This window comes from Leptomonas pyrrhocoris, assembly GCF_001293395.1.
Source record: "Leptomonas pyrrhocoris isolate H10 chromosome Unknown, whole genome shotgun sequence".
Classification (NCBI taxonomy): domain Eukaryota; phylum Euglenozoa; class Kinetoplastea; order Trypanosomatida; family Trypanosomatidae; genus Leptomonas; species Leptomonas pyrrhocoris.
In genome coordinates, this window is record NW_015438362.1 from 750,742 (window position 1) to 777,132 (window position 26,391).

At 55.0% G+C, this 26,391-nt stretch overlaps 9 protein-coding genes across 11 annotated transcripts; all 9 read right to left on the reverse strand.

Moving 5' to 3' along the window:
• Positions 1-339: 339 nt before the first annotated feature.
• Positions 340-1,502, reverse strand: ABB37_03905 (putative Translation initiation factor 2 subunit; the record flags this gene model as incomplete). Its single annotated transcript, XM_015801383.1, has 1 exon — positions 340-1,502. Exon 1 carries the CDS (start codon positions 1,465-1,467, stop codon positions 340-342), a length of 1,128 nt encoding a protein of 375 aa, XP_015660003.1. The 5' UTR covers positions 1,468-1,502.
• Positions 1,503-2,057: 555 nt separating this feature from the next.
• On the reverse strand, positions 2,058-2,723 carry ABB37_03906 (hypothetical protein; the record flags this gene model as incomplete). Of its 2 annotated transcripts, none has more annotated exons than XM_015801385.1 (1): positions 2,058-2,723. In XM_015801385.1, the coding sequence occupies exon 1, from the start codon at positions 2,589-2,591 to the stop codon at positions 2,058-2,060; it is 534 nt and encodes a 177-aa protein (XP_015660005.1). In that variant the 5' UTR covers positions 2,592-2,723. The 2 variants fall into 2 exon arrangements, with proteins under 2 accessions (XP_015660005.1, XP_015660004.1); XM_015801384.1 differs by having other exon boundaries at positions 2,058-2,719.
• Positions 2,724-3,250: 527 nt separating this feature from the next.
• On the reverse strand, positions 3,251-4,242 carry ABB37_03907 (hypothetical protein; the record flags this gene model as incomplete). The annotated part of the gene is made up of 1 exon (XM_015801386.1): positions 3,251-4,242. The coding sequence occupies exon 1, from the start codon at positions 4,085-4,087 to the stop codon at positions 3,251-3,253; it is 837 nt and encodes a 278-aa protein (XP_015660006.1). The 5' UTR covers positions 4,088-4,242.
• Positions 4,243-4,666: 424 nt separating this feature from the next.
• ABB37_03908 (putative mitochondrial hypothetical protein) lies at positions 4,667-7,164 on the reverse strand (the record flags this gene model as incomplete). Of its 2 annotated transcripts, none has more annotated exons than XM_015801388.1 (1): positions 4,667-7,164. In XM_015801388.1, the coding sequence occupies exon 1, from the start codon at positions 6,614-6,616 to the stop codon at positions 4,667-4,669; it is 1,950 nt and encodes a 649-aa protein (XP_015660008.1). In that variant the 5' UTR covers positions 6,617-7,164. The 2 variants fall into 2 exon arrangements, with proteins under 2 accessions (XP_015660008.1, XP_015660007.1); XM_015801387.1 differs by having other exon boundaries at positions 4,667-6,869.
• A 168-nt stretch (positions 7,165-7,332) lies between these two features.
• Positions 7,333-10,284, reverse strand: ABB37_03909 (hypothetical protein; the record flags this gene model as incomplete). The annotated part of the gene is made up of 1 exon (XM_015801389.1): positions 7,333-10,284. The coding sequence occupies one exon, from the start codon at positions 10,282-10,284 to the stop codon at positions 7,333-7,335; it is 2,952 nt and encodes a 983-aa protein (XP_015660009.1).
• Positions 10,285-10,711: 427 nt separating this feature from the next.
• ABB37_03910 (hypothetical protein) lies at positions 10,712-16,856 on the reverse strand (the record flags this gene model as incomplete). The annotated part of the gene is made up of 1 exon (XM_015801390.1): positions 10,712-16,856. The coding sequence occupies exon 1, from the start codon at positions 16,190-16,192 to the stop codon at positions 10,712-10,714; it is 5,481 nt and encodes a 1,826-aa protein (XP_015660010.1). The 5' UTR covers positions 16,193-16,856.
• Positions 16,857-17,348: 492 nt separating this feature from the next.
• ABB37_03911 (putative mitochondrial hypothetical protein) lies at positions 17,349-18,469 on the reverse strand (the record flags this gene model as incomplete). Its single annotated transcript, XM_015801391.1, has 1 exon — positions 17,349-18,469. The coding sequence occupies exon 1, from the start codon at positions 18,447-18,449 to the stop codon at positions 17,349-17,351; it is 1,101 nt and encodes a 366-aa protein (XP_015660011.1). The 5' UTR covers positions 18,450-18,469.
• A 3,350-nt stretch (positions 18,470-21,819) lies between these two features.
• On the reverse strand, positions 21,820-24,084 carry ABB37_03912 (hypothetical protein; the record flags this gene model as incomplete). The annotated part of the gene is made up of 1 exon (XM_015801392.1): positions 21,820-24,084. Exon 1 carries the CDS (start codon positions 22,828-22,830, stop codon positions 21,820-21,822), a length of 1,011 nt encoding a protein of 336 aa, XP_015660012.1. The 5' UTR covers positions 22,831-24,084.
• A 448-nt stretch (positions 24,085-24,532) lies between these two features.
• On the reverse strand, positions 24,533-26,254 carry ABB37_03913 (putative delta tubulin; the record flags this gene model as incomplete). Its single annotated transcript, XM_015801393.1, has 1 exon — positions 24,533-26,254. One exon carries the CDS (start codon positions 26,252-26,254, stop codon positions 24,533-24,535), a length of 1,722 nt encoding a protein of 573 aa, XP_015660013.1.
• Between the last annotated feature and the right edge of the window lie 137 nt (positions 26,255-26,391).

The following is a 26,391-nucleotide window of genomic DNA, read 5'->3' on the forward strand; positions in this document are numbered from 1 at the left end:
TTACTTTTCGTTTTTACGTGCCCGTTTAGTCCTCTTAGGTGGGACACAACATGAGGCTATGGCAGCAGGAGTCATATTCGAACTCCTTTTCATCACATCTCTCTCATCAGTTAAACGAAGAAAAGAACGCCCTCCAAAAACAGCTCGACGCGCACGTGCCCTCCCTCCGAGTGAAACACTGTTTTGACAAGGGAAAAAAACAAACGAAAGAGACTCAAGCAGTATCATGGCGCGTGCCATCAGCCTTACAGACAATGAGCACACCGCACAGAGAACCGTATGCGCCCAACGTTTTCCCACTTCTCCCTCCTGAAACTGCTAAGCGCGTTCTCATTGATTTCACTTGGCGATGATCGCGGCGATGTCGTAGTACGCTCCATTTGCGAGTACAGCCGGCTCCTGCACGCCCTTCTCTGTGATGATGCCGCCCGTGATCAGCGCACCTGGCGTGATATCAAAGACAGGGTTCCAGATGGTCAGGTTTGGCCCATCCGCCACCACGCGCTGCTTCGTCACCATGTTCGTCGTGATCTCCGTCGTCTCGCGCTCTTCGATCTCGACGTGGTCGCCGCTCGGCGTCATCGCGTCGAGCGTCGTCGTGGGGGCCGCGACGTAGAATTTAACCCCGTGAAATTGTGCCGCCACCGCGAGGTTGTAGGTGCCGATTTTGTTGGCGGTGTCTCCGTTCTGGCAGATGCGGTCCGCCCCGACCACTACCGCGTCAATCTTTCGGCTCTTCATCAACGAAGATGCTGCCCCATCGCAGATGAGCGTGCACGGGATGCTCTCCTGCACACACTCGTAGACGGTCAGACGGGCGCCTTGGTTCCACGGCCGCGTCTCGCACGCGTAAACCTGCGCCAGCTTGCCATCGTAGTGCAGCTGACGCACCACGCCGAGGGCCGTGCCGTAGCGCGACGTAGCCAACGCGCCGGTGTTGCAGATCGTCAGCACGTTCACCGTGTCGCGGCCCTCTTTATGCGCCGCCGCGAGAATGTGCGCCGCGCCGTACTTCATGATGCCCTCGTTGAAGGCCACGTCCGCGGCGTACACGGCCTCAGCCAGCTCCGCGAAGTCTGCTGCCACCTCTGCAGGCGAACGAGTGACGTCGAACGTCGCAATACGCGTCTTCAAATCACGCAGGCAGTTAAAAAGGTTCACCGCGGTTGGCCGGCTCGTCATGACGTAGTCGCAGCTCTCTAAGAGAAATGACTGCACCTCCGCCCCGGTCCGCAGCTCGCCATCCTTCACTTTGTTTTGAGTGGCGACGGCAATGCCGAGGGCGGCGCTGACGGCGATGGCTGGAGCGCCGCGTACGCGCATCTCCTTAATGGCGGTCCATATATCCTCCACCGTGAGGACGTCGTCGAAGACAGTCTCCAGCGGCAACTTGCGCTGATCCAGCAAGCGCAAAAAGCCTGGTGTGTACTTAATTGACTCAAGGGTAGCGTGATGCGGCTGCGACATTGTGTGACGAAAGGATGCGTTACTCAATAGGGTTCTGTGTCGAGTTATGGAATGTCATGGGCAAGACACACGTTGTTTCCCACACAGAGAAGAGAACAGTTGTCCATAGCACAAGCAAGGCGCGAAGACATGGGGGAAGCAAAGAGCGAGAACAAGAAAGTAGGAACACGAAAGCCGGCACTTGAACTGCCGAGAACAGTGATATTTAGAAGGAAAAGGAGCACTGAACTACAAAGGCGCGAGGCCCGAGATGAATCGACCAAACAAGTTCCACACATCGAGTCCTTCTTCCTAGTAGTGCGTTTTTCTTCTTTTTAGAGTTCTTCCTGCGAGGCAAAGCAAAAACAAAAACGGTCCCACCACAGGCTAACGTTGTCGGCCGTTACTGTACCGCGTTGAAATGAATCCGAAAAGGTAAAAACCTTCTCCTATACGTCCTAGCATCAGCTTGATTTCTGAGGGAAAAAAAGGGGTATGATGTCTCACCTACCACAGAGCAACGGCTCTCTGTGCTCGAGTCCGTATGTGTACGTGTGCGCATGAAATGAAACTGAAACGTTATGCGCGCTGAGACGCTGTATTGTGAAGCGCTACTTCATCCTCAAGCAGGCGAGAACGGCGTCGCGCGCGAAGGGGATGTAGCTTAGTGTGTACCACGTCATCGCCAGGTACTGCAGCAGCACCGTGAGGATGGTCAACGCCGGCACCTTGACGGCCAGCGCAAAGACGAACGTGAGCACCATACACGCCACAAAAGCCAGCGTCGCCGCCCAGCGATACGACTTGAACATGCTCTTCAACTGGCGCAGCGGGCCACAAAGGAAGAAAGTGCTGCCAACGGAAAAGATGTTCGCCACCGTGTTGATCACAGCAAAGGTGTTGAGGTCTCCCTTAAAGACCATCACCCACGCGATGACGGAGCAGAGCACGCTGGCTGCCATGCACGCCGCGAAGCCAATAAGACGCTCTCGAAAAGAGAAGGAGGGGCAGAGCGACTGATTTTCGCTCTCTTGTTTGTTGCCGTTCAAATCGCGTGGAATGTAGTCGCCAACCGGAGTGTTGTAGATGCCTTCCACACTGTCCAGCTTCAGATAGGAGGACTGCAGACCGCTTGAGGACGCCATGACGGCACCGACAAGTTTAGCAGAAGAAAGGAAACTCGCCCTGTGTCCACACGCAGCGGAGAAGAGAGAAAAAGAAACTCGGCGTGACAACAAGTATCTGAAGAATGTACTTGCGATTGCTTACGTTCTTGCTTCCAAAGAGCAGATGAGAAAAAACGGAGAGAGCAAAAGAAAAAGTTCGAGAAGCCGAATGCGCTCAAATACTTCGAAGTGTCGAGTTCATTTATGCTTCTGGAGTAGCTCATTGTAAATTTGGGCAGTCTTCGATGCGGAGGATTATTCCGCTCGGACGCGTAATGCTGTTGAAAGGATGATGAGGTAATATGTAGAGGGTATGTACTGTCACACATGAGACTTCTTTTGTCCTCTGAATGCAGTGTAGCAGGTCACAAAGATGTCTCTTTTATGATGCAGTTAACGAAGAGCAGCGTTAAGTAAAACAATGGCAACAACGGAAACTTCACTCGCACACACAAAAAAAGGACCCCCAGAAAAGAAAACGGCACCGCACTCATGTCTGTGAGCGCTCTCCCCGCAGCCTGCAAGCGGAAACGCCGACGTCAACAAAACAGAAAAGAGACACGAGCGGGCTGCGCGATTTCACCGTAACCCCCTGCTCCTGGTCTTGGACAGGGGACTCATTCACACCATCCCATCGATCAGCGAGCAGATTTTCGCTTTGCTGGTGTTGCTGCTGCAACGTGCTGCTTCTCCCGCTCTGGAATTGTCAGGAGGATGTTCTTCGTCACTTCCATGATGTGCTTAAAGCGGTCGGGGCCCAGCAAAATGCCACCCCACCACCGCGTCACGACCACCACGTACCCGTCCACGCTCAGCTGATCCATCAGAAACGCCATCCTTATCGAAGCACCGGATTCGCCGTCATCGTCGGTGTCTTGTTGCAGTACACCGTTTGCATCCGTGAATCGGTAGGCGTAAATGGCGGGGTGAGCGGCGCAGGAAATGTGCTTAATGGAACGCAGATACATTACGACGCGCCGCACGTCGGCAAGACTGTGCACACGCGCCATGTGTGCCACAAAGCGCGATCGACGATCCACGATGACGTCGCCGGACCACACATCGATGCCCATCTCCTGGCGGTACTCCTCCTCGAGTTGCAAGCTGAGTGACTCTTCGTCTTCCTCAGCCTGCTTCGCTTGGTCCGCCTTCTCCTTCGCTTCCCTCAGCTCCTCCGCCACGGTCTGGGCCAGCGGCAGCAGCAGCGCCAGCATAGGAACACCAAAAGGGATCTCGTCGCGCATACGTTTGTTGAGCTCTTGCGAAAAAATGGTGCGGAGTTGCGCGTTCGGGCATGAGAGAAGGTACAGCTGCGGGTAGCTCTCATCGGGGTAGCCATTTGGGGGAAGAGTGACCTGGAGTTCAAAGCGAAAGGGCAAGTGAATGAGGAGGGAGTCTGGCGTGCCTTCGTACCGCTCACACTCGTCGCTGAACATGCTCAGAATCATGTCAATCTCCTCTTCATGGTCGGACATGGCGGGGAAAATAATAATAACAATAATAATAATAAGTGCTTTTCTTCTTCCGGTGCTCTTTCAGGTGAAGAAATTAACCCACAAACTTCGCCCAGGGCGACTGCGCTTCACGAACGCTCTGCCGCACACCGCCTTGTCACGCAATCAAACAGAGCTGTCGAAAGAAAGAACGAGACATCAAGGACATCAAAGAAGAAGAGTGCGAAGAGCAAGAAGAGCGCTTGTTCTTTCGTTTCAAGGAGCAGAAAAAAAGAAGGCCGCTTAGTACAACCATAGGCAAAATCAAAACAGCCGCGATTCAAAGCGTCTTGTCAGTTGATGCTCGCGTGGACTGCGTCGGCTGCGAAGCGATGAACAGCTAAAATCTGTGGCGTTTCTCCTCCCCGCACTGGTCTCGCGTAGATAATATAGTTAAATTCCGATCGGTAGAGTCATCTTCACCTTCCGTTTTTCTTTGCCCGTTGAAAAGGAAGCGTAATAACTTGTGATGTGTGTGTAACAAAGAAGAAAAAATGTTTCGTCTGCTCGCGGAGGCACACAAAAGAGTACAAGCATTCTTTTTCTTCTCCCTCTCGCTCTTCACTCCTTGGCTTGCCCGTTGCGATCGGCAAGCGCGTCCAGCACATCGTCCATCTTTCCATCCAGCTCAAGAATGGTGGAGGAAAGGTGATTTAAGATGGTTGCCGTCTCACCTTGAAACGTCTGCTGCGCGGGAGCGAGCGCGAGCAGGAGCTGCTTCAACTCCTCCACACCCGCACGCAGCTTCTCCTGGTCCGCACGGAGATCCTCAATAGCCGCAACGATCTCAGCGCTGTCGACTGCCGTCTCCGTCTCCGGCCGACCTAGGCCATTGCGCGAATGAAGCTGAGCTGGTGACTTTGAAGAGGAGGCGCTTGATTTCGCCGATGATGACGGCGGCAACTGCAGTGGTGACGGGGTGTAGAGGGGCTGTGGCACGGGCAGGTGGTTATAAATATACCACGCCCGCTTCATGGCGTACTCGGCACGCTCCGGTTGGTGGTTGCACCGCGTCATCAAATTGCGCGTCGTGATGCTCGCACGAAACGTCCGCGGAATGCTCTGCACATCCTTGTCGCGCAGAAACGGACGATTCACCACCTCGCCCACGAGATCCGCCGCGAGATCATCCTGCGCCTTGTCCGACACACCGTGCGGGTAGTGGTAGTAGCCCTCACCTGAGAAGATCAGCAGCGACCGAGGCTCCAGCACAACGCTTTGCAGCGGCACGCGCTGCCCGATCTCGCCCTCGGCGAACTTGAAGGTGTCATTGTAGTGGTCCATCGGGTGGTTCTCGTAGAGATCTTGCCTGGGGTAGAAGCTCATTAGGCACGATGACGCAAGCGACAGCACGGTGACCATGGGCACGTAGATCGGCCCATCGCAGTGCGGACCAATGCCCTCGCCCTGCTGATACTCGTGAATCCGAACACTGTTCGGGAACGTGGTGGGGGTGAAAAGGCCGTCGTACACCTGCATGTCCAGTGCCTCTTGCACCCAAGGAGGCATGTTCGCGTTGCTGACGAAGCTCTTCTGACACTCCTCACACATGGTGCAGCCCCACTCCTGCACGGTGCGCTTTGTCAGTTTCGACCGCAGCTCTTGCGGGGTGTCGCGAATAAACTTGAGCATCTGCGCCTCCTCCGCCTCGGAAATGTAGTCTGGGATATAGTACAAGCCGGGAACGCTGCCGACCGCGTACTTGTCGAGGTCAATATGCGCGACATCCCGAGACAGATTCTTCGTCGATGGTGTCTGTACAGAGCCGCCAAGATTGGCGTCAGCGGCAGCCAGGCGGTTTTGCTCCGCGCGTTTCAGGTGCGAGTTGGCCCGCAGGTGCTCCGGGAACACTTGTGAAAAGACATTTTGAAGCTCCGCGTTCGGCACAAAAGGCTTTAAGGCCGCTTCGGCGCCCTTCACAGGCAGTCGTGCCGCGTTGAACTGCCCGGTGGCTGCTGTGTGGTTTTCCTCGTGTAATGTCTCACGAACCGTTCCCGGGTCTCCACCTTTCGGACCGTGCTTGTGCTTCTGCGAGGGCAGCAGCGCCGACTGTGTGTTGTTGCGGTTGACTCTGCGCCACACCCCGATAAGGGAGAAGGTGGTGTAATCCGATGACTTGGTGGTCACCCTGTTCACCATGCCGGTCACGTCGAACTTCAGGCCGTACTGTGGCACGACGGTGTCCGCCTGTTGGTAGGTGTAACTCTCCAGCTGCAACGTGAAGGCCGTGCCGGTGGTGCCGGCGTCGAGAATTTCGAGCGTGCCAATGCCGTAGCCGAGTCCGTTGGAAGGGCGGTAGTAGACGAAGCGGTCGTGGTCCACAAAGAGCTCGCCCTGCAAGTCGTCCGTCATGACCAGCCAGGGGCCGTAGATGTCGCGCACAAAGTCGATGCCGACGGCGCTCTCTGTCACGATGTCCGCCGCAAGCGTCTCCGGGTCCACCGCACTGGACGCCGACAGCTCCGCCGCGTTGAAGTTCGGCGTAGAATGGTGAAAGCCCTTCTCTTTCATTTTCACATTCAAGTTCCCCACCGCGGGAGACGCTTGGGAGGCAATGGCGATGCCGGCTGGGTTGCCGTGTGGAGAGAGGGTCGAAGGCGGCGTGGTTTGCCACCTGCGCGCTATCGTGCATACGGCAGGGCAGCTGCTGAATGTCGGCCACGTATGGGGCCGCATGACCTGCCGACTCATGCGCTGTAGCCGCCTCATGGATATGACGTGTGTGTATAAAGTAATAAGATGGTGTAACGGTGCGGTATGTATCTGTCATGGTTTTTTTTTTGGTCCCCGCATGCGGAATGCGTGAAGTGAAGACCAGCGGTGACGTTGGAAGGGATGCGGATCACGTGTAGAAACGTTGAGTGTAAGGGGGTGGGGAGGATGAGAAGATAAGTGCCACCTACTATATTTGTAATACCTACGTAGAAGAGTTCCCTTCAACTCGGATGAGGTACCGCCCGCTCCATTCAGCAGCGCGAGGATCGAAAAGGGGCATCGAGACTTCTCCTTTTGCTGGCATTTGGTGCGTGGAAAGAAGGACGCTTCGCAATGGCGTCTTCTGTGTCGTGTAGAAATATCAAAGCGACAAAGCAGAGGAAAGGAAAGAAAGCGTGTATAAAACAAAGAGGAGTTGTACAGCGTGCACTGCTGCATGAAATAAAGAGAAACGCGGAAACCATTCCCTCATACGTTGTTGTTGTTGTTGCCGTGGTTGTCGTTGGAGACGACTAGTCTGCCTTCCACGCGCAGACGGCATCGCGAAAACGCTGTAACACCGTCGCCTCCCTCTCCATCATGAGCGGGTTCCGTTCCGCACGTGCTGCCGCTTCTGGACCGCAAGAAGAACTTGTGCACAAGGATACGTACCGCGTCACGACGGTGCCGCGTGTGACGGTGGAAGGGACGACTTGCGGGACGTGGTCGTCGTCCTTTACGTTCGGGGGGTCACCGAAGCGCTTTCGCGCACTCGCGACGAGCCGTCGCATCACACCTTCCCTCTGCACAACGCTGGCGGAAAACGGAACGTAGGGCGGCGAAGAAGAAGAAGGCGTGTCATCGATCCCTTCTGCACCATCTTCGGTAGGGTCGATCGGCGTGGCCACCCAGCCGGAGCAGTAAATGCGTCCCGTGTGCACGGCGTCCTCCTTACTGTCAGTGTCGGCCACGCACTGCAGTTGATCGCAGTTGAGGCGACTGAGCACCAGTGCGTTTTGTGGCGCGTCCTGATCGCGCAAGAGACCGAAGGTTTCCAGAAAAGAAAAAGAGAGCGGCGTCAAGTGGCTGTCATCGCCGCTGGTAACCTCAACGTGGATGGCCTGGAAGCCTGGTGGACTTGGCCCCTCCTCATACAACACGATCCGTTCGTCCATGGCGTAACGAGCGTGGGATGACGTTGAGTTCATGTACACCTGCAAGTGACGCAGCGAGCAAGGAAACACCAAGGAGAACACGTAGAGGGGCGGCACAGCTGCTCCACGAGCAGGAGGGCTACTGTCTTCGGTGTTACTTCCTGGAAACTCCGTACACCTGACCTGAACATCACCCACGCGACGCGGTGTGTCGTGCCGAGCCGCCACCGCCTGCTGCGTGCAGTGTATGTGGTAGAGATACCGCAGCAGTGGCTCCTTGTCCAGCGGCGCCATGGCGTCCCGCGCACATTTCAGCTGCTGCGCTTCACACTGGCTGCGCAGGCGGCACAGGCGCTGTCCCATCCACACGCTGACGGCGTTCAGAAAGCTCGCCGTCACTTTCTTCGCTCCCTTCGCCGCAAACTGGGAATCGTTCCTGGGCAACGAGTTTTGCGACGACGACGACGACGACAGTGACGGGGTATCTACGAGAAGGTAGTGCGTCACGCGCACGGCGTCCGCTGAGCGTGGGACCGCGACCACCACCACACCGAACACACGCAGGTGCATGCGCACGAATCCTTGCGCGTGAACGGTGCGTCCCTCACTACCATCGCTGCTCTTGGCCATCCAGACGTAGGTAGAAGCAGGAACACCACTCGTGTGAAAGCCAAGCTGTCCGCCTTCGTGCGGACTGAATTCACCTTCCGTGCAGCGCAGCAGCACGTCCCAGGCGTGCCGAAACGGAGGTTCCGCGCGGAACTGCAGGTGGCGCAACTGGGACGAAGTCATGAGACAGCGGCCGCGAGTAGACGCCCCTGTCGATGATTTGAAGCCCTGGGCTCGTGATGTGCCGCTGGCGCCTTCCCCGCCGTCTTCTCTCTCGATGGAAGGCTGGTGGTTGTTGTGTTCCAGTTGCGGGGGAGTCGGCGGCGCAACGACGAGGCGCACCAGTTCAGGATCGATTTCAGGGGCACGTGCGGGATTTCGTAGAAGTTCTTTGATTGTGTCCAGTGAACACGTCACTGTCGTGCTTACGCGGAGGGCCACACACACGCCATCCCTCGACGTTAACGACGGAGGAAGAGCGCGAAGCTCTGCGTAGTCGATGCTGTCGACCTCACGCACCGCATGCCAGCCGTGGGCACGTGCCAATAGCGCAAGTGGTTGCACCATCGTGTCGAACAGCATCGGCTGATCCCCAGAGAACTGCTGTTGCTGCTGCTGCTCTATTTCCTGTGCAGGTGGGCTGCTCGACGCGGTGCGGGGAGGAACTGGAAAAAGAATTGGATCGGTAGGCGGCGCATTTGGCAGGGCAGAAGGTGGACGGCTGAGCGTCGGCGTAGCTGCGCTGAGCGTCTCCGTGAACGCCGATACCATCGTACCCGGTGTCTGTACCCTGAGGAGCTCAGCATCGTAGGGAGATTCGTTTGGCGTCGTTGGTGGTGGCGGGGTGGGAAGTGTACGAGACACACTTTCTCGTGACCCGTCCGCGTCGGGTGCGTCGTTGAAAGGCTCTTCGAAGGCCGTTGGTAAGGGCGGTGGCAGTGGCGGCGACGCCTGCTCCCGCGCTGTTTCCTCGACGTGATGCGCAATGCGCTTCAGCTTTTCGGTGTTTTGATCTATCGCAGCAGCAACCAGCCACTTTGGCACTCGCCCACACGCGTCCACGCAGCAGAAATTCGTAACCTGCAGCGTTCCGTGCTCCCCGGCACACGGCCAAGCGATGTACCCATAACAGTGCACAAATCCCCGAATGTACGTGACTGTGCCCTCGCTTGTCGGTGGCGGACACAATGGGCTTGGGGTGCTCCTGCTGCTTTGAAGAAACACCATGCTGCTTGGCGAGGTGGCGTCTTCTCTCGAGCGACCGTACACGCCTCTGCGGTACTCGGGAAATAGCGTTTCCAGCGTCTGAGGGCATACACGACGGAGCTGATCGGGGGAAGTCAACACATTGGCGGCAGTTACGCAAAAGTCACGCGGTGAAACCAGCCACGGTGCGGGTGAGACGTAGGAAGTGTAAAGAAGCGAGTTGCAGTGGTCGGTGCTCAAGATGCGGATTTCCTTGAGGGTCGGATCGCACTTTCGCGCGGCATCTTCGCTTGCAATCGCATGCGCGAACGTCTCAACGTCTGCGTGGACGGCGAATTGCGTTCGAAAGCACTTCAGCGGAATATCAAGCGCAGGGGCAGCGGGGATCTCGGAGACGGTGTAGCCGTCCCGGCTGGATGTGGTGGTCCACGTAAGGGAAGGCGAGCCTGCCAGCTGCAAGAGTGGCTCCAGCACCGCAGCCGCAGCGCGGATATCTGCATCTGACGCCACCGGCATATTTTTTGTTTCTCTGTCAAGCAGCACAAACGGCCTCGCGGTAGCGTAATACAGGTGGAAAAAACAAAGAGAGGTTGAAAAGATGGGAAGAAGGAAAATGAAAAGAGACACAGAGACGCACTCTCGCACCGGGGAGGGGGGGGGGGGAGGCTGTTCAGTCAAGCATGAAACGCTTCTCACCTACACATTTAAAAATAAAAGAGGATTTACGAAGCACCAAGTATTTCATTACGCAATAAGCTTATTCGAATTGCAGGAAAACTAGAAGGCAAAAACGAATAAGAAGAATAGAGACCGCGAAATGTCGGGTGTGCGAGGCAAAAGGAGCAAAAAAAAAAGAAGAAGGTTCATGCTGTTCTTCACGACGTAAGCAGCGGTCGGCCTCAACCACAACGAAAAAGGGTCGCATCGCACCTGCCTCTTCGGATTAGAAGATGAGCGCGCGCTTCGTGCTCGGGTGGATCTCGTGCGCCGACACCATCCTCAGTGAGGGTGTTGGGCGGCTGCTTCCGCTGCTTTGCTCGACGGTGATGCCGCCATTCTCCAATGTCCACGCATGCAGAGAGCTGTCCGACTTGTGGCGCTGCGGTGTTGTGAGGTCGTCCAGCTCGGAAGTCTGCTCGCTGACGCGAGGGAAAACCTCATGTATCGTGAACAACTCGTTGCACTTTCTCGCGGAAGTTGTAGCGGGTGGACACGTCAGGGCTTGATGAGGTACAAACGGCGGACGCGCCAACTTTGGCGTCGCCACCGATGTCGGTGGCAATGGCGCAGGCACTTCGTGCGATAGACTTGAGCAATTTTTGGTCATCAATTCGGCTGGTGGAGCTGCCCTCTTGCGAAAAAAAGCAGCATGCACTTCCGCCACATCTTCCGCTCGCGCATCCGCGGCAAACTCCACGTGCAACTGTTGCTGATGCAGCATCGAACGCAACTCTTTTCGTGACCGACCGCCATTCTGGCAAATGCATCGAACTTCATCTTCGGTGTACCTCAGCCAGTCCGGCGTCGATTCGTGGGTCGGCGTACGCACACGCACGTACACGTCACCCAGCACTGCTGTGGATGTGCTGCGTTTGCGCGCAGCTGTTCCGCCACCGCCGTGCAGCGCCACCACTGGGATCGTCACCACCTCTCCTTCACGGTACAACTCGGGGGTCGTCAGCAGCGCGCGAAGAGAGAGGTACGCGCGTCCAGCCTCCTTCCTTTCGACCGGTGACGGTGCTTGGCGAAACGGGACGACTGAAGTGCCACGCTGCTGACGGACAGTGCCTCCACCGTAGGCGGTGTGCACCGACGCGACAGCACTGCGTGCGCGGGGCGGACGAAAATGTGGCGCGGAGTTCCCGCGACGGCCCCACTTTGGCGCAGAGAAAGCCCGCGTCCGCTCTGCTGACAGGATAGGGTTGCGAAGGGCAGTAGAAAAGACAAGGCAGAAATCCTCACCGTCGCTGTGGGAAGTCGGAAGTCGCACGTCCAGGCGTAGCGTCGGTAAAGCAGCCAAGACGGAATCAGCTCCGCGGTCGATGGCGTGTAGCACGGCAGCGGCCTGCACGGTGGCGCGGGCGGCGTCGCTGTGCAGAACGCGACAGTGCGCTGGACAGGGGGAGGCACAGCCAAGACAGAACGCCGACACCGCCAGCTCGCCCCGCGTTAATGTCCCCAGGCGTAACCGACTTGCCGCGGAGGTGCGCAGTGAAATGCCGGCGAGATCGACGTAAACCGTCGAGACCGCCCGCGGCGAGAGGAGCTCACGCCGCAGTTTTCGATGCGCTGTCGTCGCGTCCGCCCACCGCGACAGGTGCCACGACCACCGACACAGTTCCTCTGGGAGGTAGGAACGCAGCAGTGACCACAAATCTCGAGAGGTGGGGGCGTCAACGAGGGGGACGACCTCGTTGCCCGCACCACCACCCCCGCTGCTGGTGCGCAGGACGGCCGTCACGGCGCTCTTCTTTTGTGTCGTGACACGGCGAACAGGAGTCAGCGGTGCCGTATGCACCCACTCCACCCGCAGCGCCACCTCTGCAACGGCTTCGTTTTCCTCACTGCATAGCGGCACCCACAAAGGAGCGCGCAAAGCCGCCGTTGCACCGGGAAGCTTCTGCATGGACTCCTCCAATCGACTCTCCAGGCTGACAAAAGCGCCAACGGCCACCTCGGCGTACGCAACGACATCGCTCTTCCGCAGCAGGTGCTCCACACTCATGTGGAGAAGGAGGGTGTCTTGGTGAGGCGTCGTGGTGGAGAAGTGCACGAGGTACTTATCCTCGTCTAGCAGCGGCACCACGTCATTCCTGTTCCCATCTCTGCAAGCATGCCATATTGGATTGTGGCCACTCGCCGCCGTGGCCCCGCACACGATGGTCGGCGTGCGCAGCAGACAGTCTTTACCGCGATACAGCTTCAGGTGGCACGTTCGGTATTTTGTGTGAAGACAGCGGAAGCCGCAGAGGCACACTCGGAGCTGCACCGGCGCACGTGCGGGACCGTAAGTTGATTGGAGACGTGTCAATAGCACCTCCTCCCTTCCTTCCGCGTCGGCGAGAAGGGGAAGGAGGCGGTGGAGTTGGTCGGTGGCGTAGCAGCGCAACAGCAGCCTCACAGCTTCCCGCGGTGGCCAGTCTGCGCGAAAGCCAGCCCACTGGCTTCGGCGAAACACACACGACGAAGAGGAGGCGTCCGCAATTGAATGGGTGCACGGTGAAGACTCCGTTACTACGACATCGACCCTCAAATGGCCGCGCTCGAAGGCGCCGCGCTCACGAGCGTGCCAGACAAGCGGCAGCTGCACCTTCTCCCCACCACTGCCACGTTGACAAACGCAGAAGCTGCGTAGTGACACGTGCACGCGACACAACTCGCACACGTCATCCTCCCCGTTGCACCGGGTGCCGTATAACACAAAGCACAGCTCGTCACGCCACGGATCCACGTCGTCCATGACAGGAAGCGATTCACTGAAACGCAGGGTGCCGGCGGAGGCATCGAGAGGCCGCGTCCTCGACCGCCCTCCGTAGCAGCCACAACTCCACCCGAAAAACACACGAGTGACGTTCGGCGTTGCTAGCGCCGAGTTGAACGATGCGAAACCGTCGTTGCTGGCGACAGAGCGGTCCATCAGCGTGACAGCGCGAAGCACAACACGGACAGAGTTGCGTGGCGTAAAATCCACCGATGGGCCTTTACGTTCGGTGAGTGGGAGTGGTACATACTTGGCGACGGCGGCGTCAAACCCGACTGCTGATGCGTCTGCGAGTACGCTGTCGAGGCGGTGGAGCTCGGCACGGCAGTGGTGCCACAAATACGACAGCGTTCGCTTCTGCAGTGTATCAGCGCGCATAATCTTGTCATCGATATGGTTGTTCCGCAGTGATAGGTCGGCTTCCCAATGTGCCGCTGTCACAGAAAGGCGAAGGTGTCCGCACATGTGCGCTTGTGGGCTGCCGGCATGTCGGACCAGCACACAGTCCTTCTCCTCCACAGATGAGAAACTAGACGGATGCTTCAAGGAGACCTCACAGGACCCAATCTTTTGGTGGACTTCTGTGGTGCCGTGGTAGACGGAGCAGCACAGCACGGAGCACGGCAATGCTGACGATACCCGGAGCAACGCATGATTTGCAGGGAACAACGCTTCGTCACCTTCATATACGGCACTGTCCGTCGTCCATTCCGTCGTTGGTTGCTGCCCTGTAACGCAGACGTTTGAGGGACCAGACGTGGTGCTTCCTAGCACAGAAACGTGAACGAAGCAACTGCCGCATTCGAAAAGCGGTAGGCCATCCTCATCGCGCAAGCCGTACACGCGCTGCACCAGGACACGCACGTGTTTCCTCATTGCTGGATGCGCAGGTGACGCTCGTGTTACTATCGAAGAGAACGGCGCGGAACGCGACCGCTGATAAATAGCGTCCACCATATGCACCTCTGAGCCCGTGGAAGGAGGCAAGACAGGACATGGGCGTTTCATCATAGCTGCCTCTTGTTTTGCTGGATAGTGCGGTTCCACAGGACTCCCTGCAACCCGCAACAGTGCAGCCGCTGTCGTTCTTCGCTTTTCGTTTGGTGCGCTTGTAGTGGCTGTGTACGAGAAACTTCGCTGCGGCGCACGCCGCTCCGCTCGCTCGCGGGGTTTGGCAGGCAACGAGCTGCTACCATCGTCGCCGATGTGTGATGAAGACGACGACGACCGCGTCGTTGATAGGCGCGTCTTCCGTTTCCCTGATTGCACTTTCTCCTCATTCTCAGACTTCTCTTTTACATTATTGGGCGGTTGCACGCGTGTGTTTGCGTGCACGGGGTCCGCCGCCAGACTACGCAACAAGCGCTGCAGCTCCGCCGCGGAGTCAGTGCAGTGGCAGCGCACGTACACCTCCACCTGATGCAGCTTTTCCCTGCATTCCCGCCGCATCACAGTCAAGATGCGATCCCGCACCACCGCCTCATCCGACAGGAAGCGTGCGTTGGGTGACACCCCACGACTCGGCGCTGCTGCCTCGACCACAAGCTGCAGTACTCCCCGCTCCCGTGCACGTGCGGTGCCTGCCTTGGCCACAATCAGCATCGGCACGCTGGTTGGCGCGCCGTAGAGCAAATTGCAGAGAGCTAGCTGCCCAACGCCCAGTTTCACCTGCCTTCCCGTGGAAAGCTTGACTGCAACAGTGAACGTCAGGGTGTCCTCTTCCGTGTGACCCGTGCCGCTTGGATGCACCACCCGTAGAGGTAGAACAAAACTGTTTGAGCTCTGCGGGAACAGGGCCGTCGTCGCGTACGAGACGGAGGCGGACTTGTAGCGCTTTGGACTGTGGTTGGAGCGCATGTACACGTACACCTCGTTTCCACTCGCTTTGCTTGGCTCGCTCAGTTTCTCCCCATCTTTCCATTCGACACCAAACGGTGCCCTTGGAAGCCCTGAGCAGCCCTCAACTCGAATATACACCCATGAAGAAGAACACTTCTTATCCGCCACGTCGCCCGCCGTGCTCGGCAGCGCTTTCCTTTCAGCGGGCGGCATCGTCCGCGCAAGCGTGTCAGGGCCGTTTGAAGATGTGTTGTCTGCCGCCCCGCGACGAGTTGCAGGGGTTTGGCACGGCGTCGAGGTCGAAGCTACAGTACCCCGCCTCTCGCTCGTGGCGCGACGACGCCTCTTCTCTTCTGGCGACGGTAAAGAGGATGGCACGGAGTGCGGAGAGCTGCCCGATGGCTCCGACGGTGGGAGAACAGGAGGAGCGACGGAAGCCGCCACGGCCGTTTCCTGGTGGCAGTGATGCCACGGCGACGCCCAGGCGGGGTACCAGCGCGGACTGATGGAGGCGTCATTCCACGCACCGAGACCGCCACTGTGAATAGAGGACGCGATAGACGGCACCACCGGCACAGCGGCTTGCGGGCGAAGTGACAAGTCCTTTGCAGCTGCGGCGCTGCCGCTCCAAGAAAGTGAAGGAATAGGACTGACATTTGGGAAGCTCATCAACGACGGGGCATCGCACGGTTCGCGTGGATCAGGAGAAACAGAATGCGTAGCACCTGCGGGGGGAGGGAGGCGTCCACCCCGCATGGTCACAGCGGACGAGACGGGGCGACGCACAAGAGGTCTCTCGGGAGACGTGCGCGACGTGCGATTGGGACGTAGAGGTGAGAGAGGAAGGTGAACTTCCAAGGCAGTATTTCTGACTTGTGAAGAAAAACTATTCTGACGCGCAGACGGTGCACAAGGCTCCACTGCACGTCGCGTGAAGGCTGGTGCGCTGACCGTACGTGCAAAGCCCTTGTGCAAAGGTAGGGCACCATGACCTTCTGAGGGATACTCACGTGCCGCGGAGCACGTTGTTGTGCGCTGAGGAGCAGGTCCAATCGTAAACGTTCGCCGACGCGTGAATGGGCCATCATCCTCACGGCGATCCATCGTCGTTCGTTTCTTCCCGCACAGCTGCAGTGGGCAACAAAGGATGGGACCAGTGAAAACGAAGGATGAGAGAAATCAAATAGAAAAGGCTTCAAAGGATTTACCTCAAACAGAAAACAAAAGAAGGAAGGGAGGAAGAGGTGTAAACGAGGAAAGCCAAGACTAAACCGTTAGCAAATAAAATACGTGAGCAACGACCAACATGCTCGGCGTCAAAACAACGGAAGCAGCCGCGTGAAAAAAAAAAAAACTCGAAACGAAAGATGAAACCGTGAAGGGATAAGTAAATGAGAGACGATGAAAGCAGTCTTTGCGCAGTTGACTACGTTTGGACAAGAGAGGCGTAACCGTCGTTTGAGAATTTAAGGATGCTGTTCTGTTAAGTATGTCCAGAAAAACAGAAAAGCGAGTGCGGAAAGGAGAACAAATAGTTTGTGCGAATTTGAGTTCTATGCGACTATACAATGAGAATCTATGTGCAATCGATGGCAAGGATTGGTGAATATCTATGATACCTGCGGCAGTGAACGTCAAGGTGGTGTGAAGAAAGAAACTAGACGAAGCAACAGATTTCTTGGCGGCTGGCGTTTTGCGACACTTGTGGTGGCCCAGCACAGCAATGAGAGCTTAACAGAGTTGAATCAACAGTGTGACTTCCGCAACCTGAAAGACACAGAAACGAGCAATGAGTATCCAGAAGAATTCAAAAGGACCATGATGATGGGTAAGAATACGAAGAGTGTTGCCTGAGGGAAATAAAGGAGATGGCACAGAAAATAATACGCGCAGTTTGCGTCAACTCGTATTTGTTGTTGCGCAGACTCGCATAGCTAGATGTCCTTCGGGTGATGGAATCGACTTCACGTGTGATTGAATCACTTTCCTTTTTAAGTGTCCTCGTCTGAGGGTGCCTTTCAGCCGTACAGCATCACGGCAGCGCGACCGACAGCAACGCAAAAAAAAAGTCCACGCCGATGAACGGTTTACTTTTCATTTAACTTTTCTCCTTCTTATTAAGACTCGTTGTGAAAAATAGAAGAGATCGAACGCATACGGCTTGGCTCCTGATGCTGAGATCGCGAAATATGGTGGACAGGGCTCAACGAGCATCCTTGATGAACCATGCCGACACAAGCAATAACAGCGTTCAGCTTGCTTATTGGGGTCGCATACGTTGATAGTTCTCGTAGGAGCGTCCCACTTTGGACGCGGAGCCGTGTCGCAGCTTCTCCGCCGCACCAACGCGTTTGTGCCCGTTTCCCGGACTGTCGCGCAGTAGGCCGTCCAGTCTTCCCTGCTCCTCCAGCGTCATCTGATCCCGATACCGCGGTGCACGCCACTCCGGGTACGACGCCTCCCATTCCTTCTTCCGCTGCGACCCCGCCGTAAACGAATACGTGGTGAGAGCAGGAGTGGAGAATGCACCCGCGGAGTCCTCGTAGGGAGAACGGCGCAGGACTCGACGTGTGGTTGGCTCCGTGATGGGCGTGGAGGTGGTGTGTCCTGACGGGCTGGACGAGCTCGATGCCATAGCGCCGGTTACATTGTGGCTGGCAGAGTTTGGTGCTGCGCTTTTCCGTTTCTCCTGCCGCAGGACGTATTGCACGCGGAGCTTAAATTGGGCGTTCTGTAGGCGTCGTTCGACAAACGTCGCCGGCTTGCCGAGGGTGCGGGCGACCTGGCGGACCGTGGCCCCACCGCGTATCATGCGGTAAATGCCCAAATCATCCTCGAAGCTGAAGAAACGGCTGTGGCTAAACGGGTGGTTCGCCGGGTTCTTCATCTCCGGCTCCGTCACGGAGTCGGTGCTGTTCATCATGGACTGCCAGTCCAGCTGCGTTTTCATCGACCACGACGAGTCGTCGCCGCTGGCGAAGTCTTCCGGCACGCGTCGCCGCCGTGTGCCGGCCTTCCGCGCAAACCGACTCGACGCGGACGCACCCGCCCCATTTGCGTTCTCTGACGGCCCAGCTGTGCGCGCTGCATTTTGCCGTGCCGGGTCGTACGCACCCTGCAGCACTCCACTTGACTGGATGAGTTCGTAGGCCGTGTTGATCACCTTCATGCGATTGTCGTCACCGCTGCTTAGGTCGGGGTGGTGCAGTCGTGCCATTTCGCGGTATTGCCGCCGCACGTCGTCCACGCCGGGCCGGCTGGAAGCGGCGGTGCGGGGGTTGTAGGTGAGGCCCAGAACTTTGAAGGCCGCGACGACGTCGTCAAGCGCAGGCGCCAGTCGACAGCGCGAGTGCGAGAACATTTTGAATACGAGACCGCGACTTCAAGGAAGAGGGAGAAGTAAATAAAAAAAGACAATCAACAGGAACACATTTGAGAGCATGGAAAAAAGTGGATTATGAAACGTTTTCAGGAAGAGTGGAGAGAGACGACGCAGCGAGCTTGCAACGACGCGCACATACGCTGAGAGAGAGATATTCCCACCGCTAGTGTTGATCTCTTTACATCCGCGAAGCTATTTTTCCGCCCCAATGAAGCGCAGTAGCTTTCCGCGACAGAATACGGTAGAGACGGATGATCAGCTTCATTTGCCAGCAGCTACGCACCACTCCTCTTTGCTGCCTTTTTTTTTTTTAAACACCGCCGTGGCATTGCAAAAACGATCCTGGCGGTAGACCAGTACATCGCCGTCAGTTTGAGAACTACCTAGCTGCGGCGAGTACACAAAAGAAGCCTATTTCCTACCACGGCTGACGCGCATCCTTCGGCTATTTCCCATTTGAGTTGTTGCATTTCGTGTTTTTTGTTTGTTGTTTTCAATGAATAAATCAGCACTAAGCTTAGCCAAATAAAGGGCAGTTGCGTAAAATAGGTTACAGACAAAACAAGGAGGAAAAACAGAGGGGCCAATAGGAGGATACCGTTGACAGCAAAGTGCTATAGAATGAGGAGGGGGGGATGTCAGGTTTGTCGCACACGCTTCCGCTGAATGAAAAGGGAGGCAATAAAAAGAAAAACCAGCGTGCACAACGAAGCAAGGAGGCGGCTGATACACAACACCCACGTTTAGCGCAAAATTCGCTCGGCCGTAGCTTACGGCACTAGAGTCATCTGACCTTCTTTGAACACGCAAACGTGGACATGCGAAGCAGCCCCCTTTCATGTCTTTTAGAAAAGAAATAATAACCTCCCTAACATTTTCCCCGGCAGCTTATACGGCGTCTTTGGTACCTCTTGCGCTTAAGAAAACACAGGTTCTCAACGCTGAAATGAACAAATCAAATGCATATATATTTTGGGAGAAAAAAAACACTTCTTTTTGTTGTTCGTGGTTCGATTACGTGGGTAGGCTGAGAAGCAAAAAGAGAACGAAAGAAAAAGACACACGAAGAACGAATGCTTCTGTGTTTATTTGGATTCGACTGTGTGGAGAACTCGGCAGAACATTCAGCAACACTCTCTCGAAGAAGCAAGAAGGGAAAGACATATCAGTCCTTCAGACAGCAATAATATATATGTTTTTAAAGGTCTTAGCAACTCATCTCTTTGCTCTTACGACTGCTGCGTGTTGTGTCTGGCACGTGACGTGGAGGTAGAAGTTAGGAAAAGTGAGCAGAAAAGGCAGGGATTGCGTCCAGTTCTCTGATCTCTTCTCTTCCCCCCTCCTTCCCCTCCTCCCTCTCGCCTACCGGTGTCACACCACACAACGAATGTATAGCCAAAAAAAAAAAGGAAAGAGAGCGCAGGAAACAAAAATACATATATGACTGGTGATTGCTTCGAAAAATATCTAGGTGTGAAAAAAAAAACAAGGAAGGAAAAAAGAAAACAAAAGAGTTGTGACAGTCAAAGCATCAATCCTACCGCCGTGTACAGGAGAAGAAAACACGCACACACACACACACAAAATAAACGGAGATGAAAACGACGAAGTAATCCACTGGAGTGATCCGTTTAGAGAATGAAACCGAGAAATGAGAGTTGTCTAGATGAATCCAGCCCTGAAAGGTGTCCATGGAGGTCACGATTCTTCGGCCTGCTTGCTTGACGAAACCGATCTCTCGAGAAGCTTCTTTTTGTTTGAGAAAAGAAGAGGCAGACAGCGATGCAAACGTTCACTCTTCTGCACATCAAAAGGAGAAAGAGGGAGGGGGGGGGCGCGTGTACTTGTGTCATTCCTGTGTGTTCAAGTGGCGTACGGAACGTAGCGTCTGTGCGGCTGTCAATAAGCTTTCCGAAAAAAGCGTAAAAACCCCACTTCACCTCATCAACACAGCAAGAAAAGAAAACAACAAAAACCACATCAAGTGCACGAGCCTTTGGGTGACACCCCTCAAGAAAAAAAGAGACAACGGAAGCAGCAACTTGCGCTCTCTTCACTTTCTCGCCCTTCACCTCAAACTATATACATCGGCGAACCCTCGCAGTTTATTTAGGATTACCTTTATTTCTCGTGTTGTGTATTGTACATGTAGGAGGTTTAAATCTTTTGCGGAGACAGAATAAAAACAAAAACAAAAAGAACCGAAGAGGGCAGGGGAATTAACATGGAAAGCAAAAGAGAAACCAAGAAAAAAAAAATGCGTTGCTGCTTGCAATACCACACGCACACACACACACGTATTTATATACGGTTGGTGACACAAAACACACGCAAAGACGGAAACAAGAAGAGAAGCGGACGAGACATCACAACAAAGAATCAAAAGCACAAGTTGTGGCGGCTCTGATAAAACAAGCAGTTAAACTCAATGAGGTCAAGAAAGAAAGAAAAAAAAAGAAGATAGAGAAAAGTGTATGGATAAGTGTGGCATCCTAAGAAGGAGACAAAAAGACAGTGCTGTGCCCGCACTCGTTCTTATTTTTAAACGGTCATTTTGATGGAATTTTTTTTTTGTCTTGAGGTTCGGGTGAAAATGAAAAAAAGAAGAAGACACACAACCGTTTCTAAAAGAAGTAGCTGCATTTGGAGAACAGAAACAAACATATAAATCTCTAAGAGAATAAAGAAGAAGGTACGTTACTGACTTCAAGTGGAATTACGTGAACCACAGAAGTTCCCAGAAGAGAAAAAAGAAAAGAAACGAAACCACAGATGGATCATTTGGCCAGGTAGATCTCCGAAACGAACCTTTCACAGTCTCTTTCAGAAGAGCGTTTAAGTTATCTTGGCTCATCTACTTTCACCTTTTGAACGATTGCATACTGAGGAAGAGCGAGAGTACATAAACATATATGTATTCAAGAACAAAACTACGAAACTACGAAAAGAGGAGAGAAACAAAACACCTTTCTGGGGGCTTGTAACGAGTAGGAATACACTACTGGTGTTTTAAACATTTTAGAAAGGCAAGAGGGTTGTGGGCCACTCTACATGGATTCTAACGTTCTATACATAGCAAGAGGGACTACAGCTGCAAGTACGCAGTGCAGGAAAACCGATTAAATACTAAAAGAAGACAGAAACGTGGCACATGAACGGAAAGAAACAGAAAAAGAGGCGGATCACTTCCTTCTGAGTTGGAGTGCGATTCGCTCTCGTCTTCTCTTCCTGCTCTAATCGTCCTATTGGCTCAGATTACCGTTTTTTTATATTTATTTTTACTTTGTCTCCGTGTAACTGACCATTGTGAACGTGGAATTTCTATATGATACATCTATTCGGTTTGTTCTCAATACATCGAAGCGGAGACGGGGTACGTAAACACGACCTCGGCGCCTTCCTGAAAGGCAAGCTCGTCAACCAGCTGATCAGCCAGCTCGTCTTTGGCGAATACGTTCACGAGGAAGGTCACGGCACTCAGGTCGAGCAGCCACTCCGCGTCCAGGAACTGGATGGGCGCACCCATCTCCTCGGCCAGCCGGCGGGCGTTCACGAGGGAGCGTAGGTCGTGGTTACGCAAGTCTAGCTTCGCCTCCTTGTCGAAGTCGCGTGCGTGGCGCAGCAGCCGCGGCGCCGTCTGCAGCTCCTCGGGGGACAGGTAGTTCGAGTCCATGTTGTCCTCCGTGTAGAAGGTGATCGGCTTGGCGGTGGTGATGCCGCTCACGAGACCCATGTGCACGCTGTTGTTATTGCCGGGGTACTGCACGACCACCATGTCACCCGCAAAGGTGCGGAAGGGGGCGACAAACCACGCAGAGCCAAAGCGGAAGTTCACGGAGGCGTAGCGGATCACCGTCGGCGCCACCACCGAGGCGGCTGAGCCGGGCAAAGCGTCGAAGGGCAGAAGGTGCGAGCCTGTCACGGCGAAGTCGACCAAGCCTTCCTTTGCCGCCGCGGCAGCAGTGGCGACGGCGACACCGTTGCTGTGATCGCCGCTGCCGTAGTCGCTACTCGTCTCACTCACGCCGTCGTCGTTGCCGCTGTCTGCCGCGGCACTCTTGGCGCCGGCCTCCACGTCCTCTGCGTCCAGCAGTTGCGGTGCCGGGGACGGGCAGGCGGAGCTATAAGTGCTGCAGTTGCTGCTGCGAGGCTCCATCGTGTCCTGCACCTTCTTCAGCATCTGCAGCTGCCCATCAGTGTTGAGGTTGTTGTAGAGCGCGAGGAAGGACATCACCGCGGAATTGCGGTCTTTTTCGTTCAACAGCTTGAAGGCATAAGGATTGTGGCGGTACGCCTTGCCGTGAATTACCTGGCTCTCCTGCGGAAGGCTCGCCGGCACGGGAGAAAGAGTGGACATCATGGTTGAAAGGGTGTGACTAGGGCTTCACAGGGCAAACACAGAGACACGCACGTACGCAGACACCAAAAAAAAACTCACTAGTACAGATACGTGTAGAAAACTACGAACGGAAAAAAAGAACCACGAGGCAATATGTGTTTTTTTTTTCTTTTTGCTATGTTACCCTTCGGTGAGTGAAGTCGCAAAGCTTCGTTGTTTCAAAACAGTGTGTACGGACGAGGAAGGCGGGCAGCAGACAAACCTAGAAAGGGTACCGTGATGTGTGCGATAACGTCAAATAAGGTCTACCGCGTTGGTGAGCCGAGAGCGCAATAACTGTAACGCACACGCTATAGTATCTGGATCAACAACGAAGGAGAAAAAAGAGGCGAAACAAATTGTGGGGAGGATAGACAACACCAACAAAAAACAATCACAAAGAAAGTCACTTTCTTCTGAGTCGTGAATCTCTCGACAGACAGGGGAAAAAGAACAGATCGTGCGGTATACGGCGGCGACTTGCGAGGATTCTCACGTTAATAAAAAAAAATTAAAAGGAACTCTGTCACTTTTACGTTAGACGTGTCGTATAAGCAGAGAGCGTGTGTCGAAGTCTACTCAACAGAGGCAAGAGAAAAAGATGTGTTTTTGGATAAACCCCTACAACGCTCTGGAATTCAAATGAAGAACGAAAATACAGTCAGTTGCAGGAAGAGGAAAACAAACACAAAGAATTCTTCTTACTTTTATAACACAGTTCCTTCCGCTTCTTTTCGATTCTTATACATATGGTTTTTTTTTCCGGTTGTCTTCAATTTAATGAAGTAATGAAAGAATGTTATAGACGATCAATCGACGAACGCATCAACGGCCGAGGTAGGTTCAACGAAAAGAGCGCCGCGGGCACCGTCGAGTCAGCAGCAACGTCTCTTTCCCCCTTTTTCACGTTTGCAGTTGAAAAAGAAACGAGAGGAGAAGTGTGCGCTGTACAGTTTGTGTGTTTCGCCTTTACGACTGATACACGGGATCGTATTGATATAAAACCGGAACAAACCAGAAAGCAAAACACGAGATGTGAATAAATTTCTTTCTTCTCTCTTTCGCCGATTGGCGGTTGCCGACGGTTATTTTTTGAAATGGAAGCAACGTTCGTCAATCATGAACGGAGAAAAAGAGATCAGAAAACGAACAAGAAATGAAGCAGATTTATAGGGACGTGTTATGTTGAAGAGGAAACGACGAGGGAGCTCAAAAACGTTTAACGAACAAAGATCCTGCGTTCAAGACCCAGAAAGAATTTGCCGAATATTCAACGCGAAAGCGGAGATGCGGCGAGACAAAGCAAGAAAGGGGAGAGAGAGAGTGTGTGTGTGTGTGACAGAGAGAAGATATAGCGCTAGAGAGTGTATGGGCAACGGCTACAACTGGCATTGCAGAAGCATTCGTTCGCAATGGAAAGCTGTAAAACCTAGTGCAGTTAGTTAAGACAACAGAGATGCCCTTTATCTAAAACGTAGGGTGTGGTTTTTGTTTGTTTGTTTGCTTGCTGAGTTTGCCGAATGCACTAGAGATCCAAATCAACGAGAGTCAAACAGAAAGACAAAAGCAGAGCATACAGGAGGCCAAAACTTTACAGGACGTTTCTCAGCTGCCAACGGATCCACGCGCCACTTCAGTCCCCGCAAAGAGTGCAGGCGCTTCGAAACACCAACAAGAAGGCAACTTATTGGCCCCCGTACGCAGCGGCGGTATCCCACAAAACAGCAGCAGCATCGCGCAACTCGTCCTTCGAAACACCGTACCGCTCGAAATGATGGACAAAGGCACCGACATTTAGCAGCTCCTCTGCCTTGCGCGCCGCCTCTGCGAACGTCTCACCAATCATCGGTGTGGGTCCGTACAGTGTGACGGAGTGATCGGGTAGGGTGGGACCAGACGGCGTCGCACGCCACTCCTCGCACAGACTGACGAAAAGAGAGGTCAACGGGAAGGGCGTCGCGCCACCGCTGACGTGGGTGGCCATTAGGTGGCGCAGCTCACGAATGCCGTCGGTACTCGCGCAGCGTCCGCGCAGACTCCACAGACAACTCCGAGACTGCAAGTAGAAAGCCGCGGCATCCAGTGAGGGGGTCAGGGCTCCTGTTACGGCGGTTGCTGCGCCTTGAAATGTATGGAAAGCGTTGGTGCTGGTGAAGGTGTGCTCTGTCGTGCGCACCGCCTCACCGAGCACGGACGTCCACGTCGACGATCCAGTGACTAATCGAGGGGCGGTGACACCGGTGAAGAACCGCATGGCCGGGTCCACCGTCAGCGCCTCCACGATGTCATTGGACGTCGCGTATCGGCACGGCGCCGTGCCATCCACAACGGAGCCGGTGACGCGTGTTATCCATCGATCGCTCGTGGGGCCGCCACTGCGAGCAATTCGGTGTTTCGACGCGTCCTTCAGCGGAGACGGCGTCGCGTACAGCAACTGAGGCAAATGCAACGGGGCAAGCATCTCACTCATCCGCCTGTTGATGAGGGGGAAGGACACTTCTCCTGCGTCAGTGAGACCGCGGTTCGCAAGGGAGCTCTTGAGCTCTTCTGCGACGACGTCGTTATAGGCGATGCACACCCCATCCGCCAAATCACCCAAGGTGCTAACGGCCATTAGCACGTTGTACCACTGCGTCACCACCTCGCCAGACTGAAACGGCCACACCACGGAGTGCAGCAGCGTCGCCGTGGGAAACATCGTCTTGATTTCTTCCGCGACCAGACAACTCACACCAGAGCCGGTGCCACCGGCGATGCTGTGCAGCACGTGAAAGGTGGACACCGTCGTGTCCTGCTGCTCACTCTCACGTCGCAGACACTCCGCAATGGCCTCGCGCCGACTCTGACCCTGTTGATAGTAGCCGAAAGCCCAGTTGTTGCCACTTCCCTCACCACGCGTGACGCACTGCTGTGGGGCGAGGGTGTAGAAGCGACGGGAAGGCGCGGCTACTGCGCTGTCGTGCGTCTCGTGGGTGTTGGCCCGTTGCAGCGTGCTGTGAATCACCTTCGGTTCCATGTCTACGAGAACGCACCGCGGCTGCGGCAGCGACGCGTCCATCGCCTCGACATCGACATCGACTGCAGCAGCATCAGCATCCGCTGTCTGCGCGTAGCGGGAAAAGGAGTAGTACTGCTGCGGGCCGGTACGCCTCGCGTGTTCAAAAGAAGAAGTTTGCGCGCACGCAGTCACGGAATCGTTGCCTCGCGCAAAACTTGTATTGGTGTGACGTGGCTGTTGCTGTTTACGTCGACGAGGCACCCGCAATGCTGGGCGGAAGTGGGTGGCTGACACGCGCATCTGGAAGGCCTCATCGGTGCTGGCCTGCGCCTCGGAGGCGATGGTGTCGAGAAACTCGGTGCCGACCTGGTTGCCGCACTGGCCCACAAATACGTGAACCGTAGACATCGGAAAAGAAAAAAACAATAAATGAAGTAGAAAATGTATTCTGATATATCCTGATCTATGAAAGTGCTGAAGACACACACACGAAAGAAAATGGTTACATGCACCCCCTCCTCTCTATCGGTTATTTTTGTTGATTG